Below are 24,438 nucleotides of genomic sequence, written 5' to 3'. Positions count from 1 at the left end.
GCGCAGCTCAAAGCCCCCCGAGGCGGCTCCGCTTCGCTCCCCGCAGCGCCGGGCCCGGGGCCGCCTCCGGGGCGGGGGCATTCGGGTCCCTCCCCGCCGCTGTCACTGCCGCCCAAGCGCCCTCCCCTCGGCTGAGCCCGGCCGGGCGGCGGCGGCGGCGGGGGGGGCGAGGCGGAGCGGAGCAGCAGAGAAGGAGCGCGGAAGGAGAAGGGAGAGAGCGAGGAAGGAAGGAGGAGGAAGAGGAGGAGGAAGGCGCTCAGCCGCCGCTGCCCCGGCGCAGCAGCCGCCCCCCAGCTCTCGTTCTCGGTCCCCTCGCTCCGGCTTCAGCCATGAAGGCGGCGGTGGACCTGAAGCCCACCCTGACTATCATTAAGACGGAGAAGGTGGACATCGATCTCTTCCCGTCACCCGGTGAGCCGCTCGCCTCGCGGGGAATCCCTTCTCGCTTCCTCGAGGGCGGAGGTTTGGGGGCATATGCGTCTCTGGGGGGTCCCGTGGGAAGGGCGAGGTGCGGGGGGGGGGCCCGCCTCCGGCTCTGCTCGGCGGGGTAAAGGCGAAGTTGGCTTCGGAGCGCTCTGAAGACTTCCCCTCCCTGCCCTGCACGGCGACCGCTGCACCCCGCGCTCCTCTCGCCGCCGGCAGCGCTGCGGGGCGGCACGGGGCGGGATGCGAGCCGTGGGATCGGGGCAGCTCCCGGCCGCGAGTGGGCGAGGCGGGGCCGCAGCTCGGGCCGTGGGGCGGATCCCCCCCTCCCCGTGGCCCTGCGCGGTCCGAGCGCGGCCGGGATCGGGAGCGGAGCGGTTCGGCACCGCCTCTGCATCGGGAGAGCCCGCGGCTCTGCTTTCCTTAGTTTGATTTTTTTCCCTCCTTGCAATGCAGGGAGGACGGGTGCTGGAGCTATCGGGGCTGGGAGCAGCGTGTCACCGTGCTAGGCGCGCTTTTTCTTTTTGCTTTTTTCTTAATTCTCTTAGCGCTAAGTTTTGGTGCCGGCTGTACAGAGCTGAGCGTTTCCCATAAGAAGGAGCGCTGCTCTCGCAACGCTGCCGAGCCGGGCGCTACTGGAGCAGGGGCTACAGGGACACAGCTCTGCCTTCTGGCTACAAGGGAGGGTTAAGCGCAATCCCACTGCTTCCTTTCTCCCCAAAATGTTCCCGCTGTGCTGAAGGAGATGTTGCTGGATTTTGTGCACCGAAGGAAACCGAGTCAGAGCTGTGTGTTTCTTTGCTGTTCCACAAGTTTCTGGGAATCCCAGGCGGGGGCTCTGCACCGCCAGGTGATGGGATTTGGGATGTGGGTGGGAACCAATCAGTACTCAGTGCTCCCAATCAAGGAGGGTGTCCGTGGGCTTGCAGGGAACCTGGTTTGTGGGCAGACGTGTGTGATCCATGGAGGACCAAGTTAGTGATCACAGCTGCTTCAGTGCTCCTAACAAGGCTGAGCCTGGCTTTCCTGTGTGGGCTCTGAAGGGCTTCCAGTTGTGATGGGGATGCTGAGGACAATTTCCAAAGCACCTAAGCAGGTTAACTGAGAGGCTTTGGTGGAGCTGAGGATCTGTTTGTTCCCATTTCCTACAGCTCTGATTGAAAGAACGTTTCAAGGCTTGTCTGTACACTTCATGTCACGACTGCTGTCTTGTTGCTTGCAGAGGAAGCAAATGGGATGGGAAGGAACACCTGGCTCATGGGCACAGGGCTGGGAGGGTTTGTTTGTCTTCCAATCAGACCAAATATCTGTTTAAATTTAAACATCTCCTGGTATGGGTGGCAGCGGGTACTGAGGCGTCTTTGTAGTTCAGGTGTTTGAGCAGCGGATCAATGGAGCTGCCTTTTGCCTCAAGTGAGGACGTGTTGTTTCGTGCTGCCTTCAGTTCATTTTCTTCAATTCAAGCTCTTTTGCAGCTTATGTCAGCAAGCAATTTTTAGTGTTGACCCAAAGTTTAAACTTTGGCAGGAAGAGCGCTGAGAAACACAAACCAAAAAGGTAAAAAAGAGCTGACTCCCTGTCGGCTTCAGCTGCAGTCGCTTCTGTTTTGGTGGCTGTGCTAACACTGAGCCAGAAAGGTCAATGTTGTCAATTAGCTGGCTTAACCTCATTTCCCCTGCAACTTTTTAGAGAACGCTGAAGCTTTCTTGCGTGCTTGGGACTGATGATGAGAGAGGGAGTGCAGATGCTGCTGCCTTCTGTTTCAGGCATCCAGCGATGCCCCAAATAGAGGACGCCACGCTTTTTCTGCTCCAATCTATTTCAGACTGCTGCTCGGGTCCTGTTTGCTCAGCCCTTGGTATCTTCTTCTGGATCCTGCCATCAAACGTGTCCCATTGCCCTTTGAAATGGGTATAGCCTGGTTGAACTGAGCCACTCATCCCTTTACATGCCAGTAAAGCAGGTTTGCTCTACAGTGTCCTTAGGGTTAAACTTAGGCAGAGAGAGCCGTTACAGGCACAGGTTTTCAGTTGTGCAAAGTATTTCATGTGCCAGGTGCTCGGTGCCCCATAAAGCTGCAGAGATGTGTTGGCTGTGTGCAGCTTTCCCCTTTTTCCCCCAAAACAAAAGCCTGCTCTGAGCCACACGTGCAGCAGCCTCGGTGTGCAAAAATGGGATGGGATTTACAATGTGTCCAAAGGGTTTAAAAATAACTCGAAAAGGATGTGAAGTTCTACAGGGTGTCCAAAGCCAAATTCCCTGCTCTTTTCAGCCAGAACTTCTGAGAGTGATGAGGTCAGGAGCCAAAGTACCCCATAGTGGTCTTCTCCTTTCATATGCAAGTTGTGCGAGGAGGGGGTGTTCATTGTAATGCTATGAAAAAGTGCATGATAACGTAGTTTTAGTTGTAAATATATATCCGACCCACCAATTTGGGTTAGCAGGCTTAAATTACCAGCTTTATTATGGTGGATATTTCAAAGTTCATCCGCTGGGGGAAGAACCCAAACCAGGTACAAATCAGCCCTACTGGGAACTGAACTTTGCAACGCTGCCCTCTGCAAATCGCTTTGCTTCCTCCAGTTCTGCAGAGCTCTGTTTGGTCTCTGTGGTTGGAGTTTAAAGCAGCCCTGCAGCCCTTGCTGGAAGCTGGCAGTGTGTCACTGGGACTCCCAGTGCTGAGAGAGAACTGCATTTCTTGCTAAGAAAGCTGCAGACCTGCTGCCCCGGGGCTTCCCGCAGGGCAGGGTGTGATGTGCAGGCAGAGGTGCTGAGCTTTGCATCCACTCCCCTCTTTCTTCTTTCCCCTCTGGGTGCATCTTGGTGGTGGGCATCCTTCTGCCCAGCACAGAAATAGGAGCGGGCTGTAAAATCCCAACAGGACCCATCCGTTTAAGCTCTTCCCATATGTACCCTAGGGCCAGCTGGGAGACAGGCACGTATTTCCACTGGCCTGTGTGTGGGTGGCATCCCGGGGGTGGTGTTTGATCTGGCAAGAGCCTTTCCCTCTGTTTAGTGTTTGGGATCAGCGAGGTTTCTCCTGCTGCGATTGCTGCAGGGAAGCAGACAGCTTCTGCACAGCGTGTTGGGATGCAGGATCTGCCCGCAGCACGCGGCTTCCCCTTCCCAGAGCCAGGGTTATCTCCTCTTGTCCTTTGCTTTCACTTTTAGTGCACACAAGTGAGGGAGCTCGTATTTGAGCAAATCTGTCGGGTGTGTTCCCTCCAGTGCTGTGCCTTGCTGCAGGGAAAGGGCAAAGTGCTTTACAAGCCTGAGCATTTCTTTGTCGCAGCCTTCCGATGAGATCCTGGAGAGCACAAATTTCCAAACACACATCGTTAATTTCCACGTAGTTTTTATGTATGTGTGCAGCAGCATCCCACCCAAGGCAGTCGGTCTGGGGGCTGGTAGGAATAGGAAGGAGCACTCTTGGGGATCGCTCTTCTGCAAAATGGGTTTGATGGGTTACCTCTGCACAGCACTCACACGGGGCTGGTCCATGCGGTGAGGTCAGCTGCTGTTCTGAGCGTCTCGATGATCCCGGGGCAGCGGAGAATGCTTTGATTGCTTTTGCTTCTGCACCAACAGCAAAGGTGAGAGCTCCGCTTTGGCAGCGGGTTGTTCTGTGTGGGCACAAATCATCAGCCGACAGCGAGGCTCAATAAATGAGGGCTTCGGGCTCCTGCAGTATTTTCAGTGCTGATTGCCGCTGTAAGAGGTGAGAATTTCCCTTGAAAAAGAGCAATTATCTTTCTATGCGCTTACAAAATGCCCATCACTGTGGTATCCAGCTAGGATGGGGGGATGATAGTTTCGTAGCAGGGAGGGGGCTGGCTGCACCTGGCTTTCACCAGCTTGTTCGGTGTCAACTTGCGTCTGCTTGAGGAACAAAGCTGTGAGAAGAGCTGGAAAGAGGGCAACCGTTCCTTCACCGCCTCCCTTGGGGATAAACACCCTGAAGTTCATCCCTGGATAAAGTGTTTTTGACTTTGGTACAGCGAGCAGAATTTCCAAGAAAGAGGAGCAGAGCCCCATTCCTTCCACGTTTTCATCACGCCGTCCACAAAGCATGTAACAACTGTGCAATTACAGCATAGTTACACGAAGCGGCCTCTAATTTGCCATGTAATTATGGTGTGCTATGCTTTGATGAGCCTTATAAAATGAAGGGATAACACAGTCTCATGCAGGAATAAGCTCCAGGAATAAGCAGTGCCTGTGCTCTCTGGTGGGATCCTGGCATGCTGGATTTTACCAGGATGATGGCTTTGGGGATTTCTATCTGGACTGATCCATCACGTGGCTTAGCTGGGGAAGCATCAAGTCCAGGTTTAGGCTTCAAAGGTGCTGCTTTCCCTGCCATGGGGCCGGAATTCTGGGTGGATGTGAAAGAGAGCTGGGAAAGAAAGTGCATGGCAGCCTCTGAGCTCTGCAGACTCAGAGCTCCCATTTACCTCTAGCAGCCTAATCCCTGCAGTTAGACCTCGAGATGGCAGTTGGATGCTGAGGGTAAGATGGAAGGGCGATGTTTGGGTGAGAGCAGATCTGTCTCCAGCACCTGAAGAGGATGCAGGTGTAAGAGCAGACTGTAGGGATGTAAATGTGCAGGGATGCCACACTGAGTGACTGTCTGCAGTGTGGTGGGATCTGGGGGAAGGAAAAAAAACAAACCCATGTGGATTTGTCGTAGACAATTAAAGGGATTATTTTCCTTTCAGCACCATCAGCTGGCACTGCATGGGCACATGAGCTGCCTGGAGGCAGAGAATTGCATGACTTTGGGAGACAAGTGTTACTGCTATCCTTGGAATGAATGGAAAGGATGAAGCTGCTGGCATCTCACATTCAGCTCGGGGAAAGACCTGTGCTGGGTAGGGAGGTGCAAACTGACACAACAAAATCAGGGACAATGTGCTTTGGTTGAGCTGAGAGCACAGACTGCCCATTTTCTGCACTGTGAAGTTGGGGATCCCAGCAGATATTCCCCCAGACCACTTGCTGGCTGTGAGCTCAGGGCTGCTTTGCAGCTTGTCCAAATTGGCACAGCTCTCCTGAAGGCAGGGATGCTCTGATTCAGGAGAAAGCTTCATTGCTGCAGAAGCCAGTGGGACAGATCTGTAGCTGATATAAATGGTACAGCTGTCCCACAGCCAAAAATTGGCCCTGCGTCCCTTTATTTATTTTTTAACCCACGACATAGTTATACATCTGAGCTCTTTTGTTCCTCTTCCGTGACTAAGCTGCTCACTGCCTTGTGTTTCTTTTTTTCCCCTTCATTGTGTAGTTTATAATCTCCCAACTAGATACAGAAAGAAAATTTGTTTGCAGGGCTGGCCAAGAGGCTCTGGTTACACTGGCATCAGGCCATGCTTACATCTCCAGTCAAAATACTGCTGGTTTAACAATAAATATTTATTGATTCTCCTACAAGCTTCTACATTTTTCCCAGGTGCAGTGGAATTTGGGAGCGGGGGCACTCGAGCCTTGAGGAGGCTTGCGATTTAGCTGAAGTGGCTGCGTTGGGTTTACATGGAATTTGCTCCTCCTGATGACAAAATTGGGAGATGGTTGCACAGATAGCAGCCCTGCTGTGGGCTGGGTGCCTTGCAGGCTGCCTCTGTGTCCCTGGTCTGTAGTTGTGCTCTGTCTGGATCCCAGCTTCCAGGATTTGTGCCTGTGGCTGCTTCAGGCTCTGGTGGTAATTATGGGAAAATGTGCAAATCTGCAAGACACTTTATCTGCATGAATATCTCCTTGAATCAGGGAGCGGCTGGTGTCCAGAGGGGATACAGGGTTCAATGTTGAGTCCAGAGAGATGACAAAAGAAACTAAAAAATAAAATAAAAGATCAGGGTGGTTTCAGTAGTTTGGCTCAGGGACTCCGCTTTCACGTCTAGACTGTAGAGAACCACTGGATCTGAGAGCATGTGCTTGTAACGTTAGCAAACTGCAAACGTTTGCATGCAAAACCTGAGCTTCTGCAAGCTGCGTGTGTTCAGACGGCAGCAAAGCTCACGGCGCTCACGTTCATAAGTGCTCAAAATTGTGCTGTTCTCCTTTTTGCATGCAGTGGGTGGCTCAGAGTAACTTTGGGCTTATTTAGCTCTGCATGGGGAGCAAACCCAGCACTCCTGTCTGAACTGTGAAATGAAACTGCACATTTGTGCGTTGTTTTCTTTCCCTCTCCTCAACTGGCAGCAGTCTGAGCTTTGGTTTGGTCCTTGGTGACCTGAGCGGCGTCAAGTCGCTGGGACGATGTCTGTCTGAGCACAACCACGCAATGCGTTTTCCCCATCACCTCCCTGATCTTGCTGATTGTGCACAGTTTTTTGGCACGCCTCGAGCTGCGGTTGCTGCCTGGTGCCCTCTGTTCTGCGCCTTTGTGCACCGCATGCCAGCTTCGCTGTGCATTTGCAAGAAGCCAGGATGTTGTGCTGTTCAGCCCTGCATCTGCTCCCCATGGAGCAATGCCCACCAGGAAAATACCATCCTGGAGCACAGTGGCTTGCACATGCATGGAATAAAGAGCAGTTTTCTATCCCAGAGAGGAAAAGGCCTTTTTTTTGTCGCTCCTTTTGGGAGATGTCAGGTTTTGGAGGATATTGGAGATGCTGTATGCATGCAGAGCTGCATCATGGTTTGATGGAATTTGATGGCTGCAGGTGCTGGGCAGCACGGGGAGGGCTCCCTCACAGCCTTTGCTGCCTGCAGATGCCTGTTGGCAGCTCTATGTGGGCAGATGATGACTGTAGAGGCCAGGGGCTGAATGGCTGCTTGGAGCTTTATCCCCATTCCCTCTGAAGCACCTTTTCAGCTTAAGGCTGGGTGGAGGGCTTCCTTTTTGCCTGGGACGCTTGATGGAAGCATAGGGCTGACGTAGCAAGGCAGCAGCTTTCTGCAGGAAGCACTCAGCTGTGCAGCTCAGTGAGGCAGGGCTCCAGATGTTTCACTTCTCCTGTAATGATGCCAGAAGGAGTGGAAGCTTCCACCCACCTCAGGTGGATACAGACCCGATGTAATTCAACAAGTGTGTGCTGTGGGCTGAACCCTGTGCCGTGCATGGGTTCATGAGGGATTGCTCTCTTGTAGGATGTGGCTCTGCCCATATGGGTAAGCTGGAACGGCTGAGGCCGGCTCCTCACCCCAGTGAAGCATTCGGAGCTTGTTAATGAATGAAATGCATTTTCTTCCACGGAGGGGATTTTAAATTGGCTCCACATGGATTATGTATGTTGTCGCACTTTCCCGGAGGGTGATGGCATGATTAGGAATGTGGGTTTGATGAAAGAAGCCAGACACTGAGTCAAAACTGAGCGCTCCCCCCCAACTGCTCCCCGCCCCGTGCCCCCTCTCCCCCCATCTCATTTAAAATATTTGACTCGATTCCAGGGCATTCTTCAGATGGCTGCTGGGGAGCACGAGAAGAGCAAACCAGTGGGATGTCGCTGTTCGTGCGCTGCATCACGCTCTGGGTGCTCAGTCCCAAAATTTCAGGGATGCTGATCCCAACTTCTGACACCAACAGAAGGCAGGGAAAGGTTTAGCGTAGGGGAACTGAGGCACAGGCTGCTGGATCCAGATACTGGGAGCACTTTGTTTCATGCTGCTTTTTCTTTCCTGTCAGCATCGTCTATCACAGTAATCAAAATGTGGCTTTTCGACCCACATGAAAGTTTTTTTTTATAGGTAGACTGCGTGTGTTTGTGCAAAACTGCTCCATTTTGGTCAGTGCTTTGGAAGCTGTAGAGCAGCAAGTTTTTTTTTGTTTTGTTTTTGTTTTTTTACCTTTTAGTTTTGAGAAATTGTTTACCGAAAATGTGAACCATCATCAGAAGTAACAGCAAAAGCTGAGCACCATTGGCTTTTTCCACTGAAAAAATTGAAAAAAGCCACAGCAGAGCACGTGAAGCTCAAGCTTTTTTTACACAGCATTGTGAGAAGCGGTTTCCCAACACAATCCCAAGTGCTTTCTCTTTTAAAACACTCAGGGCCTGTTATGCAGCCTCTTGCCTCTCCTAACTGCTTGGCTGAGGTCACCAAGTACAGTTCATCCTGGTTTGCAGCTGGACATGGGAAGAACTCCTCCATCCCCTTGGCATTGCTTGGGGCGTTCTCCAGGATGGGATATGGAGATACCCAGGCTAAGCCTCACTTAGTGCTGTCCCTGTGCTGTCCCTGCTTCTGGGCAGCTTGGTCCTGCTGTGGGGCTGGGAAAGTTTCGCTTTCCAACGTCATCAATGGGCTTTCAGGGCTGTCACGGTAGCTGTGGCCCAGCGGGGCACTGAGTCACTGGCGCTGTTTTCCATCCCTTTAAGCGGCTCCAGATTTGGAGCTGGCTCGAGAGCTTGTGACTTGAAAGGCCCCGGCCGTGCGTGTGTTCTGCCTTCAAGCTGGATGACTCTCGCGTGTTCCTGCGTTCAAACGGCTCAACCCCGAGCAGCCGTTGCCATATGGATCCTATAGAGTGACCCGGCAGAGGGGTGGGTTACGTCAACAGGGCGAGGAGGGATGGGGAAGCGGGGCTGGGTGAGCCTAAGCTGCTTGGCATCTCCGGGTTGTGTCTGCTTTGGGAGCTGCTTGTCCCAGGCATTCATTGGATATCCTCAAAAAAGGAAACAAAATCAAAAGAGGGGAAATGTGGGAAAAAAAATCCAAAAAAAAAGCAAAAGGGATGGATAGGGATAATGTGCCTTTAAACAGCTGTGTGTAACCGCTCTTGCTAATGGGGTGACTAATTCCATGCATCGCAAAGCAGCAGCAGAGCCCGCTGCCAAGACGTGTGCGGGGCCGGAGAGTCATTGCTGTGTGCTCCCTGTCCCCTCCCTGCCCTCCTCCCCCCCCCCAGGCAATTAATTTACTCATCTGGAGGGCACAGCCCAGCGATCTCTTGACTCAGCAATCAGGGGCCGATGGGAGCCGTGGGAGCAAATTCCAGGCAAGAAACAATCTCATGACTTGTCTCGGAAAAGATTGCTCCAAAAAGATCCCCTTACGGTCATGGAGCTCTCCATGCCCGCGCCTTCGTCAGAGCCCTGACGAGCTTTGTGATTGCCCAACTTGGGGGAGCGGGGCCAGCCGGGGGAGTTGTTGGAAGTTTCTTGCTTGGAAAAGAGAAAGATTTGCTTGGAAAAAAGAAAGATTTGAGACAGCGAGGCCGTGGAGCCAGTGCCTGCTCCCCAGGGCATGGGGGTGTGGGGCCACTTGCCAGGGCAGGGAGCCCAGAGCTTGGCTTTGTGTTGCTTTTTGGGTCATTCATCCCTTTTCTTCTCCCACTTCCCAGGGTTTTTAAAACCCTTCTTTTGCCTGCAGGCGATTTGGAATCTTCTGTCAGTGTTTGCTGGCTGCAGGCACCAAATTTACCTTCAAATGGCACCATGGATGACTTATTCATTTATGCTTTTTGGCCTGCTTTTTCTTTTTTCCAAACTATGTGCCTCTCTTTCCAGGCCATTTCCCCAGTGAGCATCATGTGAGCCCCATTCCCTCTGAGAGGAGCGCCGGGTCTGTGCCCCGTGCTTTCCTGCTGTCTCTGGGGATGCTCTGAGATTAGACCAGGTTGCTCTTTGCACACTTCAGTTCTGCAGCCTGGCCCCGTGGGTGGTAGCCTCATCAACCCACATTGTGGCTCAGGAGCAGTGACCCAGCCCAAAGCTGCAGCATCCCAGGGCTCATTACAATCAGTGGAGGATTCCCAAAGTTCCTGGCAAGGGCTTCTGGCTCCTGAGTAGCCGAGTGACACCCCCACTCCCTTCTCCATTTGCATCTCTCCTAACAGCCTCTTGGCCTGAGCAGCCGAATTCAATCAGCCCTTTCACCATCTGCTCCCAGGCACTTCTGCTGGGGAAGGCTCAGGGCCAGCGAGGCTGTAATTCCTTAATAGCTTCCGGATGCTGCGCATGGAGTGGATGCGAGGGCTGTGAGCATCTCAGCCTCTCTCCTCCCATCGCCACAGCCTGCGCGGAGGTTTCTAAACTCAGGGCTTCCTCTGAGCACCCCCAGCCCCCAGCTTATCCCTGCCATCCCTTTGCTGTCCCATCTGAGGCCAGTAGGTGACATTATCCTCCCCTTGACCATCCTGGTGCTGGGATGGGGATGGCTGAAGCTGATGGGGCAGCCCAGCATGGTTTTGGCTGCCTTCCCCTGCTCACTCCCACCTTCCTCCTCTTCCCAAGGCTTGTCTGGCCCAACTGCTACATTGGTCCCTGGTGGGAATATTCCTAGAAGTCAGAGCTGGAGGAGAAAAGCTTCCTGGGGCCGCTTGGGAAAACTCTTCTCCTTGGGAAAGCTCTCCTCAGTGGGGTTGCTTGTTCACCTGGAGGCTTCACAGTGCAGCCTGAATGGTGCAGAGCTCTGAGATCATCCTGCTTTTTGGGGGCCCTGGTATCTGAAACTGTTGAGAAGCATAGAGGAGGCTTAATCTCAGGGCTGTTCTTGTACTTAGGAAAATCCACTTGTTCCTTGTCTTTGTTTCCTTGTCTGCTTCCAAACACGAACAGCAGAACTGTTCCTGAGATGTTATGAAATGCAGTTGGTCTGGCAGCAATATTTCCAACACACTCAGTCCAGCATGGTCTGCAGAGTTTTGCTTCCCAGGTTTTTCCTAGGGCTGTTTCTGACCTCCATCCCTGAAGGAGCTGAAAGAGTTCACCCTTGGGAATGTTTAAACTGAGGTGAGTGTAGGACACGTGTGGTTTCTGATTGTGGGACGGGGCAGACAGTGCGGACCTCATGCTTATGGGTGATGCTTGTGGAGATGCCAGCTGGAGGTGCCTGGGAACACTTGTGGTCTGTAGGGTTGCATTAGTGGAGTGCTGTTCAGGGAAGAGGAGAGGCTGTTTGCTTTGAGGACTTTCAGCCCTTTCTATGTAGTTCTTTTTCCTCTCTTTTAAATGCTGCTGCTCTCAGAGACGCAGTTAGCATAGAGGAGATGCGTGGGCTGTGATGGATGTTGCTGGCTTAGGTTCTTATTTCAGCTGTGGGGGGCTGTTATGTACAGTTTGTGAACCACATTCACGAGGAAGGATACGATGCCTTCAGAGCCATCAGGGCACTTGCAAATGCAAGTCTTCATCAGAAGTGTTTCCAATGCTGCAAAGACATAAATCCATACACATTGCAGGGGGATGAGAGGTGTATGGATTGCTGTGCTACCTTCATCTCTTGGCAGAGCTGGCTGTTTGTTCTAAAGAGTTGACAATAACTTTGTTGATTACAAAGATTGACTGTCTTTGGTTTAATGTGATTTAGAGCAACCAGTGCTGAGATAAACCAGCTGTGCTCCGACCTCCCAAACTTAATGTGGTTGCAAAAGTCTGTGTGATTATTTGTTTGATTTGAGAGAGAAATATGCTCATCTCTCCTCTCCTCCTTTTGGAACTGCAAAGCTGGGCAGCTCAGCCTGATGCAAAAGGACAGACTTGGCATCCTCATGTCCTATGATGGAGGCAGAGAAGGAGGAGGTGACACAGCGCGACGGAGAATCAGTGGTGACTGCACACCTTGTCCCCCTCCACATGTCCTCTGCTTGCTGAGCAGAGCTGAAATACTCCCTGCTGCATAGAAAAAAGAGGCTGATATTAGAAATAGGGCCTTCTCTGGTGAGGCAGCGGCCGTCCCTGCGTAATCCACAGGGGATGTGATGCGCTGCGACTTGCACCGTTGCATTGAGCAATGGTTTCTTCTGGGCTTGGCTCTGTGTCTGCCTGGCGCTGCCCTGGAGCTAAGGGTTGGCTGGGGAGGCTGCGGAGGTGGGGTGGGATGGGCAGCAGGCAGGAATCTGCAGCTGCGGAGCTATGTGGCAAGCTTCACCCCCAGAGTCTGTCGCCCCGGGCAGCGTGTGTGCTCAGGAGCTGACCTGCTGCTGCCTTCTTTGCTGGCAACTCGGTGCTTTCTGCATCATTGTATCACATGGAGATGTCCTGTGCTCCATGGTGCTGTCTGAGGCCCTTTTTGCTTGTGACTTATGAGCACTTCTTACTGCGTGTACGCTGACAAAGTGCTCCCCATAGCAGGTCCAGTCTTTTCTGCTTCAGCAAACATGCTGGTTTATGGAGAAAGAGCTGGTGAGTGGAGTGGAGCAGCTTTGATGTGGAGAGGGATAGTCTGGGGGCTAAGCGTCATCCTGGCTCGAGGGCACTTCAGTCTGTGTCCTGCCATGTGGTCCCCACGTGTCTGGTGTGACGTGGCATCGATGCAGCCTGCGGGCAAGGGCTGATGCCAGCACACAGAGTTTACACAGAATTTGGGCTGGGCTGATAATCAAGAAGAGGTTGGGGAATTCCTTAGGACATATTGGAGGGGAAGGAAAAGAAAGGAGGGACTTGGCTGAGCAGCTGCATGCCTCATCTCATTCTGAGGCCAGGAGAACTCCAGCTTTTAGGACTGGTCTGGCAGTGGCGTCCCAGCAGCAGGGACATCCGTGTAGAGCATCGTCATGGGAAGTGCTTTGTGTCATGGTGAGGGACAGTGCTAATGGTGTTTGGGCACAGAGTCATTTCATGTGACTTCAGATATGCAGTGAAACCATCTCCAGCTGTGAGGTCATGCATAGCTGCTTACAGAATGTTGGCACAGCACGTTCTTCAGGTGTGCTTAAGCAGGCTTGGTGGGTTGGAATCTGTTTGTGGGGTGATGAAAGACCTAAGCATGACCAAAAGTCTCTTTGGCCAATATCCCTGCAGCGGGGGGACAGCCCTGCCAAAATATCTCAGCCTTCCCTTTTCACATTTCCTATCCTGACAGCATCTTCCTCACACAATGTACTGCTGATTAACCTCAACCCTGACTTGCAAAATCGCTGCTGGCTGTCTTCTGGGAGATTGTCATGTGAAGTGCAGCATTGCTGTGTCTCCTGCAGCAACCAGAGCAAGTGGCTGGAAGCAACAGAGATGGGTCTGTCTATAATGTGTCCATCCACGTGTCTGAGAGATGAAGGAGAGCGAGATTAATATCTGAAGGAGAGACTGCTTGGATAGGGAGATATGCAATCTGAGCTGCTAGGTTGGGGTTCTGTAGCATCTTGATTCAACCTGCGTGTGCTCTTGTTGTCCTGAGTAACCATGTCACAGCACATGATGCCTGAGCATCCTGCTCCAGGGATGAACCCTCTGTCATGTCACTGCAGCAGAGGTGTCCCAGGTGGCATTGCTATGGGGATGAGACCACCACAAGTTGTTCAGCAGCTTCCTGCAGGGAAGTGTTGGATGTGTGAGACAGGGACTACTATCTGTTCCCTGGAGCTCCCAGCCTTGGTTTGCCTTGGAAGGGCAGCTGCATGAACCTGAGGGATCATTCAACCTTACGGGGTTTCCACCCTAACCAGCAGAGTAAGGAATTTCAAGAGGCTTCTGGGCCCAGGCATGAGCCATTCGAATACCTCAGGCAGCCATCCAAGAAGCAGATGAATACCTGTTGTTTGTTCAGTCGGTATCACTGGGTTTGGGGAGGGTGTTCCCCCCCTCCCCCTGATTGCTCTTGAGCAATTAGAGCTTTGCTACTGGGACTGGGAGTGTGAGAAGCTGGGTTTTTGCTGCTTGTTTGCGGAGCAGCATCTCCCTGAGCTGAAGCACTGATGCAAGGCTGCTGCCACAGGCGTGACCTGGCCTCGCTATTTACACTTGACCTCCTTTCAGCCAGGGCTGGGTGTCCATTACAGGCTTTGCTGGGCCCTCCCCATTCTCCCATTAGTGTGTGTGCCTGTGCATGGGATTAGAGCTATTTAGCAAAGCGGTTAGTGGGAATTAGAGTGAATTATCACGGGGGAGGAATTTCCTATAGGAGAGAGCAGTTTCATTGGAGGTAGAGAGCATCCAACCCTGCAAAGGAGGCAAACCATCTTCAGCGGCTCATGTGATGTTTGCATGGGGAAGCAGGGGGAGAAGGGTTTGACCGCCCCCAGCCAGGAGCCTGGAGACACATGGATGTTATGCATTGCTGGTTTGCTGGCTGCAGCCTCATTTAGGGCAACATTGTTACAGGTTGCCCAGCGAGGTGATGGATGCTCCATCCCTCCAGACACCCCAGGTCAGGCTGTAGGAGCTCTGAGCACCCGCTGGAGCTGTTGGTGTCCCTGTTCATTGCAGGGGGCTGGGACCAGATGGCCTTTAGGGGTCCCTTCCAACTCAAACCATTCTGTGATTCTATCCCAACCTCCTGCTGTGGCCAGCTCCAAAGTGCTGAGCTGGGAGCTCACCCTGCACATATGTGGGCTTTGCAGAGGTTGCACTAAACCCAGATCCTGTGCTTGGGTCTGCACCTTCACAAAGGGCTCACACAAGTTTTCAGCAGTGAGGCTCAGAGATGTGAAGTGAGAGGAGCCGTTGCAAAGCTGATTCATGGGTGCTTGTTTGCAGGGGGCTCACTGGGTGAGCAGAGTTGCTGCATCTAAACCACTGAGATCTCGGTGGAAAAACCTTTCTGCTGCCTTCACTGGCTGCTTTGCATAGTTTTGATGAGTGTCGTTAAACAGTGGCCACATCGAAGCCTGGAGGTGGCTGTAGGTCCTTGGTGCTCCCTCTGTTCCTCCATGCTCCCTCCAGCAGCTGAGATAAGGAGGATGCAGTGAAGCCCTGCACCAGGGGAAGCCTGACTTCCAGTTCCAGAGCCGTGGGTCCTGTCCTGCCTGCTGAGCTGGGGAAACTTTCTCATCATCGCAACAAGCATTGACTCAAGCCCTGTGGTTTTACTGAGCTTCAATCCAGGGCTTTGTCTCGTGCTTCTCCCCCTTCTCTCCCCCACAAACACCAGGGAGAAGCGAGCCCCTGTGAGTGCAGGGGATGCCGCTTTCCCAGGGTCCACATCCAACACCCACGGCATGAAACTGTGACTAAGGGAATGGAAAGAAACTCGGGCAGCAGGCGAGGTCAGCGTGGTGGTGCTGCTGTTTGGGTGGCGGTGAAGCATCCTCTCACCTGTCGGTGCTGCTGCCTGGTCCATGGCCAAGAGATACGAGCCAAAGCCAGCACTGACATTTGGATTGCTTTATTTTCCATTTTCCTCTCTTGCTGCAAAGCTGGTCCCATTCAAAGTAATCCTTGATGAGATGAAACACCTCAGTGCTACGGTGTGTGAGGATGTGACTTATGGGGATGTGACCCTGTGGACTAGAGGGACCTTTGTCCCAGGTTTTACCTGGGGTGGTGGCTGGGATATTCTTACATATTTTGTATATTTTTGTGTTGTGAGCAGAGCAAGGGCGGTGCCAGCAGGTTGGAAATGCAGTGCTGGCAGGCTTTGCTGTGAGCACAGGGTGCTGCAGGGCTGTGGGCACAGCTGCCCTGACCACGCACCCCGGAGCAGCTCACACCCCTTACATGATGGGTAACACAGTTTATCTTAAAGCCCAGGGCTGAACAGCAAGAGCATCCTGACAGCCGGTCCCACCCTCCTCTTAACCTTTCCCATTCCCTGCTCCCTGTGATGCTCCAAGTACAAACTCGGGAGAAACCCTTTTATCTGCGTGCTGAGAGGACAAGTTTCCAGGCCCTTTATTTAGTGGGAGAACTCGCCCCCATGACACGCTGCATCTCCATAAGAAAGCTGCTGAATGCCGGAAGAAAGCTGGCTTTGTTGTTCTTTTTGCAGCGCTAAGCAGTGCGGGCTTTTGGTTTCCTCTCTTGTTTTTCTCTTCAAACCCCGCTTTCATCTCAGAGTATTTATTTTTCACTACTTGAAGGAAAAAAAAAAAAAAAAGAAGCTTATTTTTCTTTTTTTAAAAATGTATTTATTTAAAATTAAAATAGCAAATGTCAGTCCCTTTCGTGCCATGCCTGGGAGAGAGAAACATGATGAGGTGCTGCGGGAGGGGTAGAAATCTCAGTGCTCTCTGTCCCAGCATCTCCTCCTGCTTGTCCTTCCTCCTCAATTTTCCCTCTATTCCCCTTTTCTCCCCTGAGTTTCGCTGTCCTTTTGGTTTGAGGAGCCCTAATTGGAACAGGCCGGCTCTGCTCCTGCTTCCTGCGTGGGAGTGAGAGGCTGTGCTTGTGAAAACAGTTCAAAAGTGCAGACAAATTTTTGCCTAATCCTGCCTAAATAAGTGGGGCTCAGTTGGGGTTATTTGCCCAGGAGATCCTGCCCCGATGCTGTGCGGGGCATCTGGGAAAGGCAAATCTGCCCTAAGGGAAAGGGACCTGAAATGGGAGATGTGGGAGACGGTGCCTCTGCCATGCCTCATTGGGGAGCGTGGGAAGGGTCTCAGCTCCCGGCCCCCCTCTCTGCAGCCTCCTCCCTTCCTGAGAAAGATTTCTCAGCTGAACCCTGCCAGCTGGGAGACTTTGGGAATTGTCTTTCAGCCTCCCCATTGCTAGCTCTGCCCTGCTTTGCTCCTGGGGAAGGCTGGGGTGGAAGTCTGTGTGCCATGTGATGAGGTGATGGTGGGCTCCCTGTGGGGTGGAGCAGCTTGGTGGCACAGGGGAAAGCAGGAGAGCAAATGAGTCCTTGCCTCTCTTGCCAAATCTCTGAGAAACTCCTCTTGCTCCATCACAGGAAAATAGGGTTGTGGGGGCAGCACTGGGATGTCCCTGGAGTGGCAGAAGCTGGCACGGTGAGCATGGTCCCATGGGACACAGCCTCCTAGCTGTGACCTGGCTGAATTGTCCTCCAGCAGAGCCCTGTACAAGTGCTCATAGGAGCATCTCAGCCAGCTATGGCTCAAGGACTGAGCTCTTCTGAGGTATTTGGGCACAAATTCATGCAGCTGTTGGATGCATGGTCCTGGAGTGATTATTTTCTTGACTTGACTCCATGCCAACTTGCACCTTTTCCAGAATATATCCCATGCCTCCTTCAAGCAGTCAGTGTGTCCCACATCCTTGTGATGTCAGCACAGCATAGGACTAATGCCTGTCCCAGGAGGACTTTCACCTTTGAGAATGGTGTGCTGGGTTCCTGACCCGGTGTGCATCCAGCAGAGCAGGGGCAGGAGGGGCTGTGGGGTCAGCTGGCCCTGCTCTGACCCGCTGGGCATCCATCTGCATGCAGGCTACTGTGTAAAACAGTGGGGACCAAACAAGGACACATTGAGGCTTTTGATGGGAAACAAAGTGAGTGGCTGAGGGGAGTTTAAAGGGGGCATTGACTCCAAGTGGAAATTAGGGAGAAAAATGACTTTGCTCCTGTCCTCCAGCTTTTTTTCTTGACTGCCATTTATTTTGCTTATGCAATCAGATGCTAATGTTTTGACATGCAGCAGAGTCACTTGCATTTTAAGGTCAAAATCCCTAAAGTTTGTAAATCGTAGTGCTTTAAAAAGATCAGATGCGTAGAAGTAGTTTATACATGTGGAGCCTGTGGAGAGCAGAACGCGAATTTGTCTGGGAGATGAACTTGGTGATGTTGGCCTCTCTGTGCGTTTCTCACAGTCTCTGTGTCTGTTTGTCCAGCACCTACTTACTGCAGTGCCATCATAGAGTGATAAAGGTTGGTTAGGACGTTGGAGGTCCCCAGCCCACCCCACCATGCCCACTTCACATCCCATTGCTCTGGGACACCAGGGATGGTGACTCCCACTGCCTGTGCAGCCATGCGGTGCAGCACTGCTCTTTCAGAGAGGAAATTGTTCCTAATATCCAACCTGAACCTCCCCTGGCACGACTTCAGGGCACTATCTCCCATCACTAGTTACCTGGGATGGTGGCTTTGGTGTGCATCCTCTTAAGCTTAAAAGCCACATAGGAATGTGAAGCTGGCTGTTGGCTATGGCAGGATCATTGCCATCCTTATGTCCATCTGGTCCCCAGGGATCTAAAGGAGGAAAAACAAAGTCTGGTTTTGGGAAGCCTTCAGGATCTCAAGCTGAGCCCCCAGACCTCTCTTTGCTTTGCAAAGCTGCAGCCTCTTGCATCAGCATCCCTCTGCCTTCCTACCGTGTAAGGAAAATTGCTTATCTCTGCTCTACAGATGCTGGAGATAATGTGACATAGTTTTCCAGAGCGCCTGCAACTCCTGTTAGCATTTAAAAACCAAAACATCATACCCTGCCTGGTGTCCCAGGAGGAAAATCAAATGCCGCTCACTGTCAGTGCAGCGGCAGCAGCAGGAGATGTGGCATCTTGGCAGCACTCTGCACGTGCAAGCTGTGTCAATGAGGCTTTAATGGGTGTTGTAAAACCCATCCAGCAACCCCAGTCTGCAGTGCAAGTCCACGCTTGGTTTTTTGGTTTGAATAAGAAATTGCCCAAAGAAGCTGGGGTACAGCAGCTGAGTTTGGTGCTGGGTTTGATGCATTCTGAGCCCTCCTGCGTGCACGCGTGCATGCTTTTGCATGTGCTTTTGTGGGCAGCAGGAGGTTCACAAAGGGGACGTTTTATTTGTGTAAGATTTGATTAAAATCTTGGAGAGGGGTTTCAGATGACAGTGAAAGTTGAAACCAGGGGAGTGAAGCCCGGCCTGCTTTTGTTACCCAAATGCTGCCCTGCTCTGACCTCTGCCCACCCAGCGCTGCAGGCGGTGTGTGCTGCGCATGGGGACAGAACCATGGCTGTGTCCTCCTGAGGGGTCCTGCAGAAAAGCACTGCTGTGTCGGAGGGCAGGTAAAGCCCATCGTGCTCCCAGGAATTAACAAAGAGAGTGACCTTTCAGTGCATTTAGTATCTCTCAAAGCCAGAATTGAAGTACAAACTGTCCCCCCTCCCATTCTACCCCGGATCACGCAGCCGGGACTCATCCACAAACACGTATGCACAGCTTCACCAACCCATTTAATGCTGCACACGCGAGCTCTTCTATAGAGGCGGGATGCTGCTGACTAAAATTAGGCTTTGCAGATGTTTGCAGGTGTGGGGCTTTGAGGCTGCCTTGTGTTTTGAAGAAGTTTTAAGCAGTAGCTATGGTTTAACAAGAGAAAAAGGTTTCAATTCTGAATTTTCCCAACGCATCTTGTTTTAAAGGAGAAACCTCAAGATGTGTGCTTTGGTTTGGCTTTGGTGCTCACCTTATGGAACTGAAACCCTATCCAGTGCTACTGAAAAACTGCTTCACTGGCTCTGTGCAAACCCAAATGCATGGACCCATCAGTGACAGATGCTCCTTTGCATGGCAGCAGGAAAAATTTAGCACTAGCAAAAGCCTGGCTTGTGGCTTGCCTAAGGAGGTCATCTATGTGCAGGTTTTTGCAAGTGATTCAGTGCAAAATGGGGTTGGAAACATTTTCTGAGCTTGCCTCTGACTCAGCTTCCCATGGCCGAGGAGCAGCGCTCTGCTGTTGAAGCGGCCGTGAGGGAGCAGATCCATGGGTGGTCCCCATAACCACAGAGCACAGCCAGCAGAGCATTAACGTGTAACATGAGGATGAAGGGAAAAGGGCACCAAACCACTTTCTCCCAGCATTATCTCAAAGCCAGCAGATGGAGAACAGAGATATGCAGGGTGCCTGCTCGTTTTTCTGTGCCCTCCTCAGCTAAATCCAGTAAATAATGAAGTGTAATTTGCCAAATAGCCTTTGATTGTTATTATTTGCTTTTGAAGGTCCTGACGGTTGCAGCGTGGCAGGCAGGCCTTGATTTCTACAGCAGGGCTGGGGAAGGAATGGGGCGCTGGGGCTGAGAGCAGGGCTACCTGGACAAAAGGAATGGGAGTTTGGAGCAGTGAGCTGGGAGCTGGGCACATGGATGGCTTTGCACATCTGCTTGGGGTTGAGAAGTGGTGCAAAGATGAAGGCAGGAGAGCAGCTCTGATTTGGGCTGCAGTCGGGATGCTCTCAGCGATCATTGAGAGAGGAGCACTTTGAGGATATGTGGAGCATTAAATCAGAGCTTAATGCAGAATGATAGTGAGCCAAGGTGCCTTTGCACAGCACGGAGAGCACTTTTGAGGGCTTTTGAGATTCACATCCGGCTGTGATGAAAACACCAAAAATTTGTGCTCATTGTCACTTTTCCACTGAGAACAGTTTTCATTGAAAAATTCCTGATAGGCTGCAGAGTGAAGCCAGCCTCCGGCAGAGGATTTACAACAAGACTGACAAAGTTCAGTTGTTGGAGATGGTGAATATTTGAGGCTTTCCTTCACCACAAATGATGGTTTTCAGGAATGCTTCAAGTATGTGAAAAAGAGCCAAAACCTTTATTCAGATTGAGGTTTTTTTTTCAAACGATTGCTTTTGTTTATGGAACTGTTTGGCTACAAATTACCACCTCCTTCCAAATAAATTAGCGAAAGGGAAGAAAGGAAGGCAGACCTTTGCTTCTCATCAGGACTGGCTCCAAGGCCCTTGGCCTGGCCCCATGCATCCCATGGGGCGGCTGTGCATTGTTCGGTGACTCACGGAGCGCCTGGGCTTTGCATGATGTAACTCTGTGCTCATGTGGGATTTTCCAGCTCTTTGTTTTCCCTCCCATCCTTGAATGGCTTTTCTGCTGGTTCTCCATCCCGCCTCATCCTGCTGTGGCCCTCCTTTTTCTGGGATTGATTGCAATTCTTCAAAATGACTTTTCCTATTGCTTTGGGCCAGGATGCCCGGCACTGAGGCAGGCATTCAGAGATGCTTTCCTTCGTGCTTTCTTGTTCAGTCTTGTATGGGACTCATGACCCAGCTATCTCACAGGCTTCAGAAGCCAGGGGTGATGGTGATGCTGAGTGAGCTGTTGTCTGTGATGGTGTCTGATATCACCATCAAATTTCCAACAGCACATTCAGGGCTGGCTCACAGGGAGACCACAAGCACCATGTAGCCAAGCTTGTCAGACATGGCTTGTGTGCTGGTCTGCTTGTGGACCTGCAGGTTTAGGTTTAGGGCTAGAGACTTGGAGTATGAAAAATTTCAAAAGAAGCAAAGGAACAGTTTGCTTGTTTTCTGACAATTCAATACTGTGCAAACCATTCTGTTGTCTTTCCCAGCCCTTATGATTGTTTTTCTCTTCTGATGCTTTCAGATATGGAATGTGCAGATGTGCCTTTGTTAACCCCCAGCAGCAAGGAAATGATGTCTCAGGCACTGAAAGCCACCTTCAGTGGCTTTGCAAAGGAGCAGCAGCGGCTGGGAATCCCCAAAGGTAAGAGAAGGCAGCACAGCTGTGGTGGGCACAGAGGACAAATCCCCCACCATGATGCCACAGCAACACGTGGTGCCCATCCTGTGGTACTGCCTTGTTTCTTGGCAGTTAAAGCTGGAAGAATCCAGACACACAGGCAGAACCTTTCAGTACCACTTGCAGACTGCACCCACCCAACAGATTGCGCCTGTCTGTCCTGCTAACAAAGTGAGATAACCTCTACTGCCAGACTGCTCTGCAGCTTTGTTGAGACTGCGAGACTTGTGTTTGCAAATCACATCCACTGCACAGGGAAGCAGCTGGGATGCTTTACAAGAGGCTGATAACGGGGGGAAAGCAACAAGATGAAGGAGTGTGTGGGAGAAGGGGTCAGAGAACTGCCAGGATTTTTATAAGTCCCAAAGCTCACTCCTGCTATGAAATATGTCTGCAAACATGGCTGATTCAAACTTACTCTGCGTACAGTATTCCCCCACCACGTATTGCCTTTTCACCAAGAGATTGTCAGTCTCTAGAGAATGATGCTGTGCAGGTGCTTATCCACTGGGATAGATGTAGATGTGTCCTGTTTTCCTGGGGAAAAGGCTTGTGGTTGCTCATTAACAGATCTCTTCTATGACCCCTTGTTAGTTGCTCATTGACTGATCTTTTCTGCAACCCCTTGGTGCAGATCCCCAGCAGTGGACAGAGACACACGTGCGGGACTGGGTGATGTGGGCAGTGAATGAGTTCAGCCTGAAGGGAGTGGATTTCCAGAAGTTCTGCATGAACGGAGCTGCCCTCTGCGCCCTGGGCAAGGAGTGCTTCCTGGAGCTAGCGCCCGACTTTGTGGGAGATATCCTTTGGGAACACCTGGAGATCTTGCAGAAAGGTGAGTCCTGGGGTCTCCAAGGAGGATAGTTTGCGTGCTCCTGGTTCCTCTGCTTATGGGCTTTTCCAATGAGTACGACGTCCTACTTGGGCTGCAGTCCCAGTCAAAGCAGCTTTGAAAGCTCAGCTTTCCCGTAAGATTTCAAATGGGCATCGCAGCCAGTAGTGGGCAATGCAAATCCTGGCGCTTGTTGAAAGAGGAAGGGAACACCCTGTTCATGCAGGGACGCTCTGCCTGCCTGGAAATGGCGGTGGGATTTTCCAAAGCATTCTTCCTCAGTTCATTTAGCTCCCACTGTGAATTTTACTACTTCCTCCGGTGCAGCAAGGTACAACAACATCACCAAAATCCCACACTGACTTCCCAGTTGCAATTGGAAGCGGCTTTTGTTTCTTGTCTAATGAGTGTAATGGTGTTTAGTGAAGTGTGGTCGTATCCCACACAGGAGGGAATGGTGGAAATCATATCTGCCTGTCCCTGCATACACGCATTTAAAGGAATTAATTTTGGTTTATTCACAAGGAGTGGGGGGGAGTCACACGTTGATTTTGGATGTTAATTTTGATGGTGTGCAGCATTTTCCAGCTCGGATGGTTCCTGAAGAGTGAAATCTTAAGATCCTTAATAGAAGATCTCCTGTAGCTCATTTCTGTGCAGAGCTACGTGCTCTCCTGGAACACCCCCAGTGCTACTGGGCTGACCCTGCGTGCCTGTACGTAGGCCTGAGCTGGTGGCAGGAAGGGGAGGGGGAACAAAGTTATGCCTTCCAGGAAACCATTGACAAATGGATGTTAATTGCTGATTACTAATTTTACTGCTACCTGTGGTTTGCAGAAGGTAAACATGGCTCTTCCCAGGGTCAGGGTATGACGGGCTGTTTTTCTGCTCTTTGTTTGACTCTGTATCTGCTCAGTTCTTCTCGTTTTGCATGATTTTTAATGAGTGGTTATATCAACAGCATGCAGTTTAACCAAACAAAGCAAAACGTTGTGGTCAATCCTATTTCTATTTGCTCTAAGCCATGGCTTGTAACACAGCTCAGCCTTCCTGCAACCCACTGGAGAGGGATGCAATGTGCTGCAGCTTCTGGCTGAGGCACTGGGCTGGGTCTGGTCCCAGCTCTGCTCTTCTTGCAAGTTCCCTAAGGTACAGTGAGGAACTTGGTGCTGTATTGCTCACTGTCAAGTAGGGTTCCAGTTTCCCTGCAGCACTGACAGATGGATGTTTGGATGCCACGGTCAAGAGGATGCAAAAGGTGTGAGATAGATAACGGCTTTTACAAAGAAGCTGGAAATCTTTTGTACCTACTGCAGATTTTCTTCCAAGAGGATGGAAAAAAATAAAACACAGTTTATTTGTCTCAACACCACTAACGTAGCTCTGGGAACCAAGAAATCCCCATTCTGTGTTCAGCTTTGTTAGTGACTTCATCACTTCTTGTTTAAGTCGTCTGAGCCATAGCTTGGATGGTGGGTTCTTTACACATCTCCCAGAGGGGCAATATGTGTAAAGTATTTGGAGAGTAACTGAGGAGAGCTTCCAAGAAATAACCAGCTTCACTCCAAGGACTAATTCCTCTTCCCTGGAAGTCATGAGACTCATCTTACTGGTCTCATATCTTCAGGCCCCAGTCAAATCCAGGTTCTGTTGTGCTGGTGTTGTACAACATCTCTCCCTGTGTGAGAAGAGATGTTTCTCTCTGCTTTGCAGCTGAAGATGTGAAGCATGAAGGTGAAGATCACCATTCCCATAGGTTTACCTATAGAGCCACACTACGGGTGAGCCCACAGGGTCCTCTCGCCAATCCCCACTTCTGGCACCCATCACCTGGTCCCCTGCCATCATCACCCAGATCTGGTGATGCTGAGGGTGGTGGCTAACCCTGACGTGCCTGGCATTACCTGTGGTGGTGTGACTGCTGGAGTGGGGTCATGCTGGGACAAACTGTGACCCTGCTGTCCTCCTGCTAACACTCCTCCCCTTGTGAGCTCTTTCTGAGGGAGTGACTCACGGACCACAGCCTGCTCAGGGTTTAAAAATGGCAGCAGATGGGCGACTTTTCCCTGCATGGATTTGGGTATTTTCGGGCCTATTTTTCCAAATTTCTTCCTAAAATAGCTTCTTCAGTTACCAGCAGTCAGCAGTGCACTCCGCTTG

At 51.5% G+C, this 24,438-nt stretch overlaps 1 protein-coding gene across 5 annotated transcripts in view; it reads left to right on the top strand.

The window, feature by feature from the left end:
• Positions 1-24,438, top strand: part of ETS1 (ETS proto-oncogene 1, transcription factor) — a 64,801-nt gene that overhangs the window by 25,590 nt on the left and 14,773 nt on the right. For 4 of the 5 annotated variants that reach the window (XM_048968175.1, XM_048968173.1, XM_048968177.1 and 1 more), the window contains exons 4-5: positions 21,291-21,410; positions 22,081-22,281. In XM_048968175.1, the coding sequence (XP_048824132.1) occupies positions 21,291-21,410; positions 22,081-22,281 (321 nt within the window). Of the gene's footprint in view, positions 1-103; positions 412-21,290; positions 21,411-22,080; positions 22,282-24,438 lie in introns of those variants that run through there. The other variant, XM_048968178.1, reaches the window with a different exon arrangement.

The sequence above is a fragment of the Lagopus muta genome, chromosome 22 (genome assembly GCF_023343835.1).
Source record: "Lagopus muta isolate bLagMut1 chromosome 22, bLagMut1 primary, whole genome shotgun sequence".
NCBI classification, from domain to species: Eukaryota; Metazoa; Chordata; class Aves; order Galliformes; family Phasianidae; genus Lagopus; species Lagopus muta.
The sequence above is the reverse complement of the archived record's forward strand: the minus strand, read 5'-3'. Positions and strand labels throughout refer to the sequence as shown.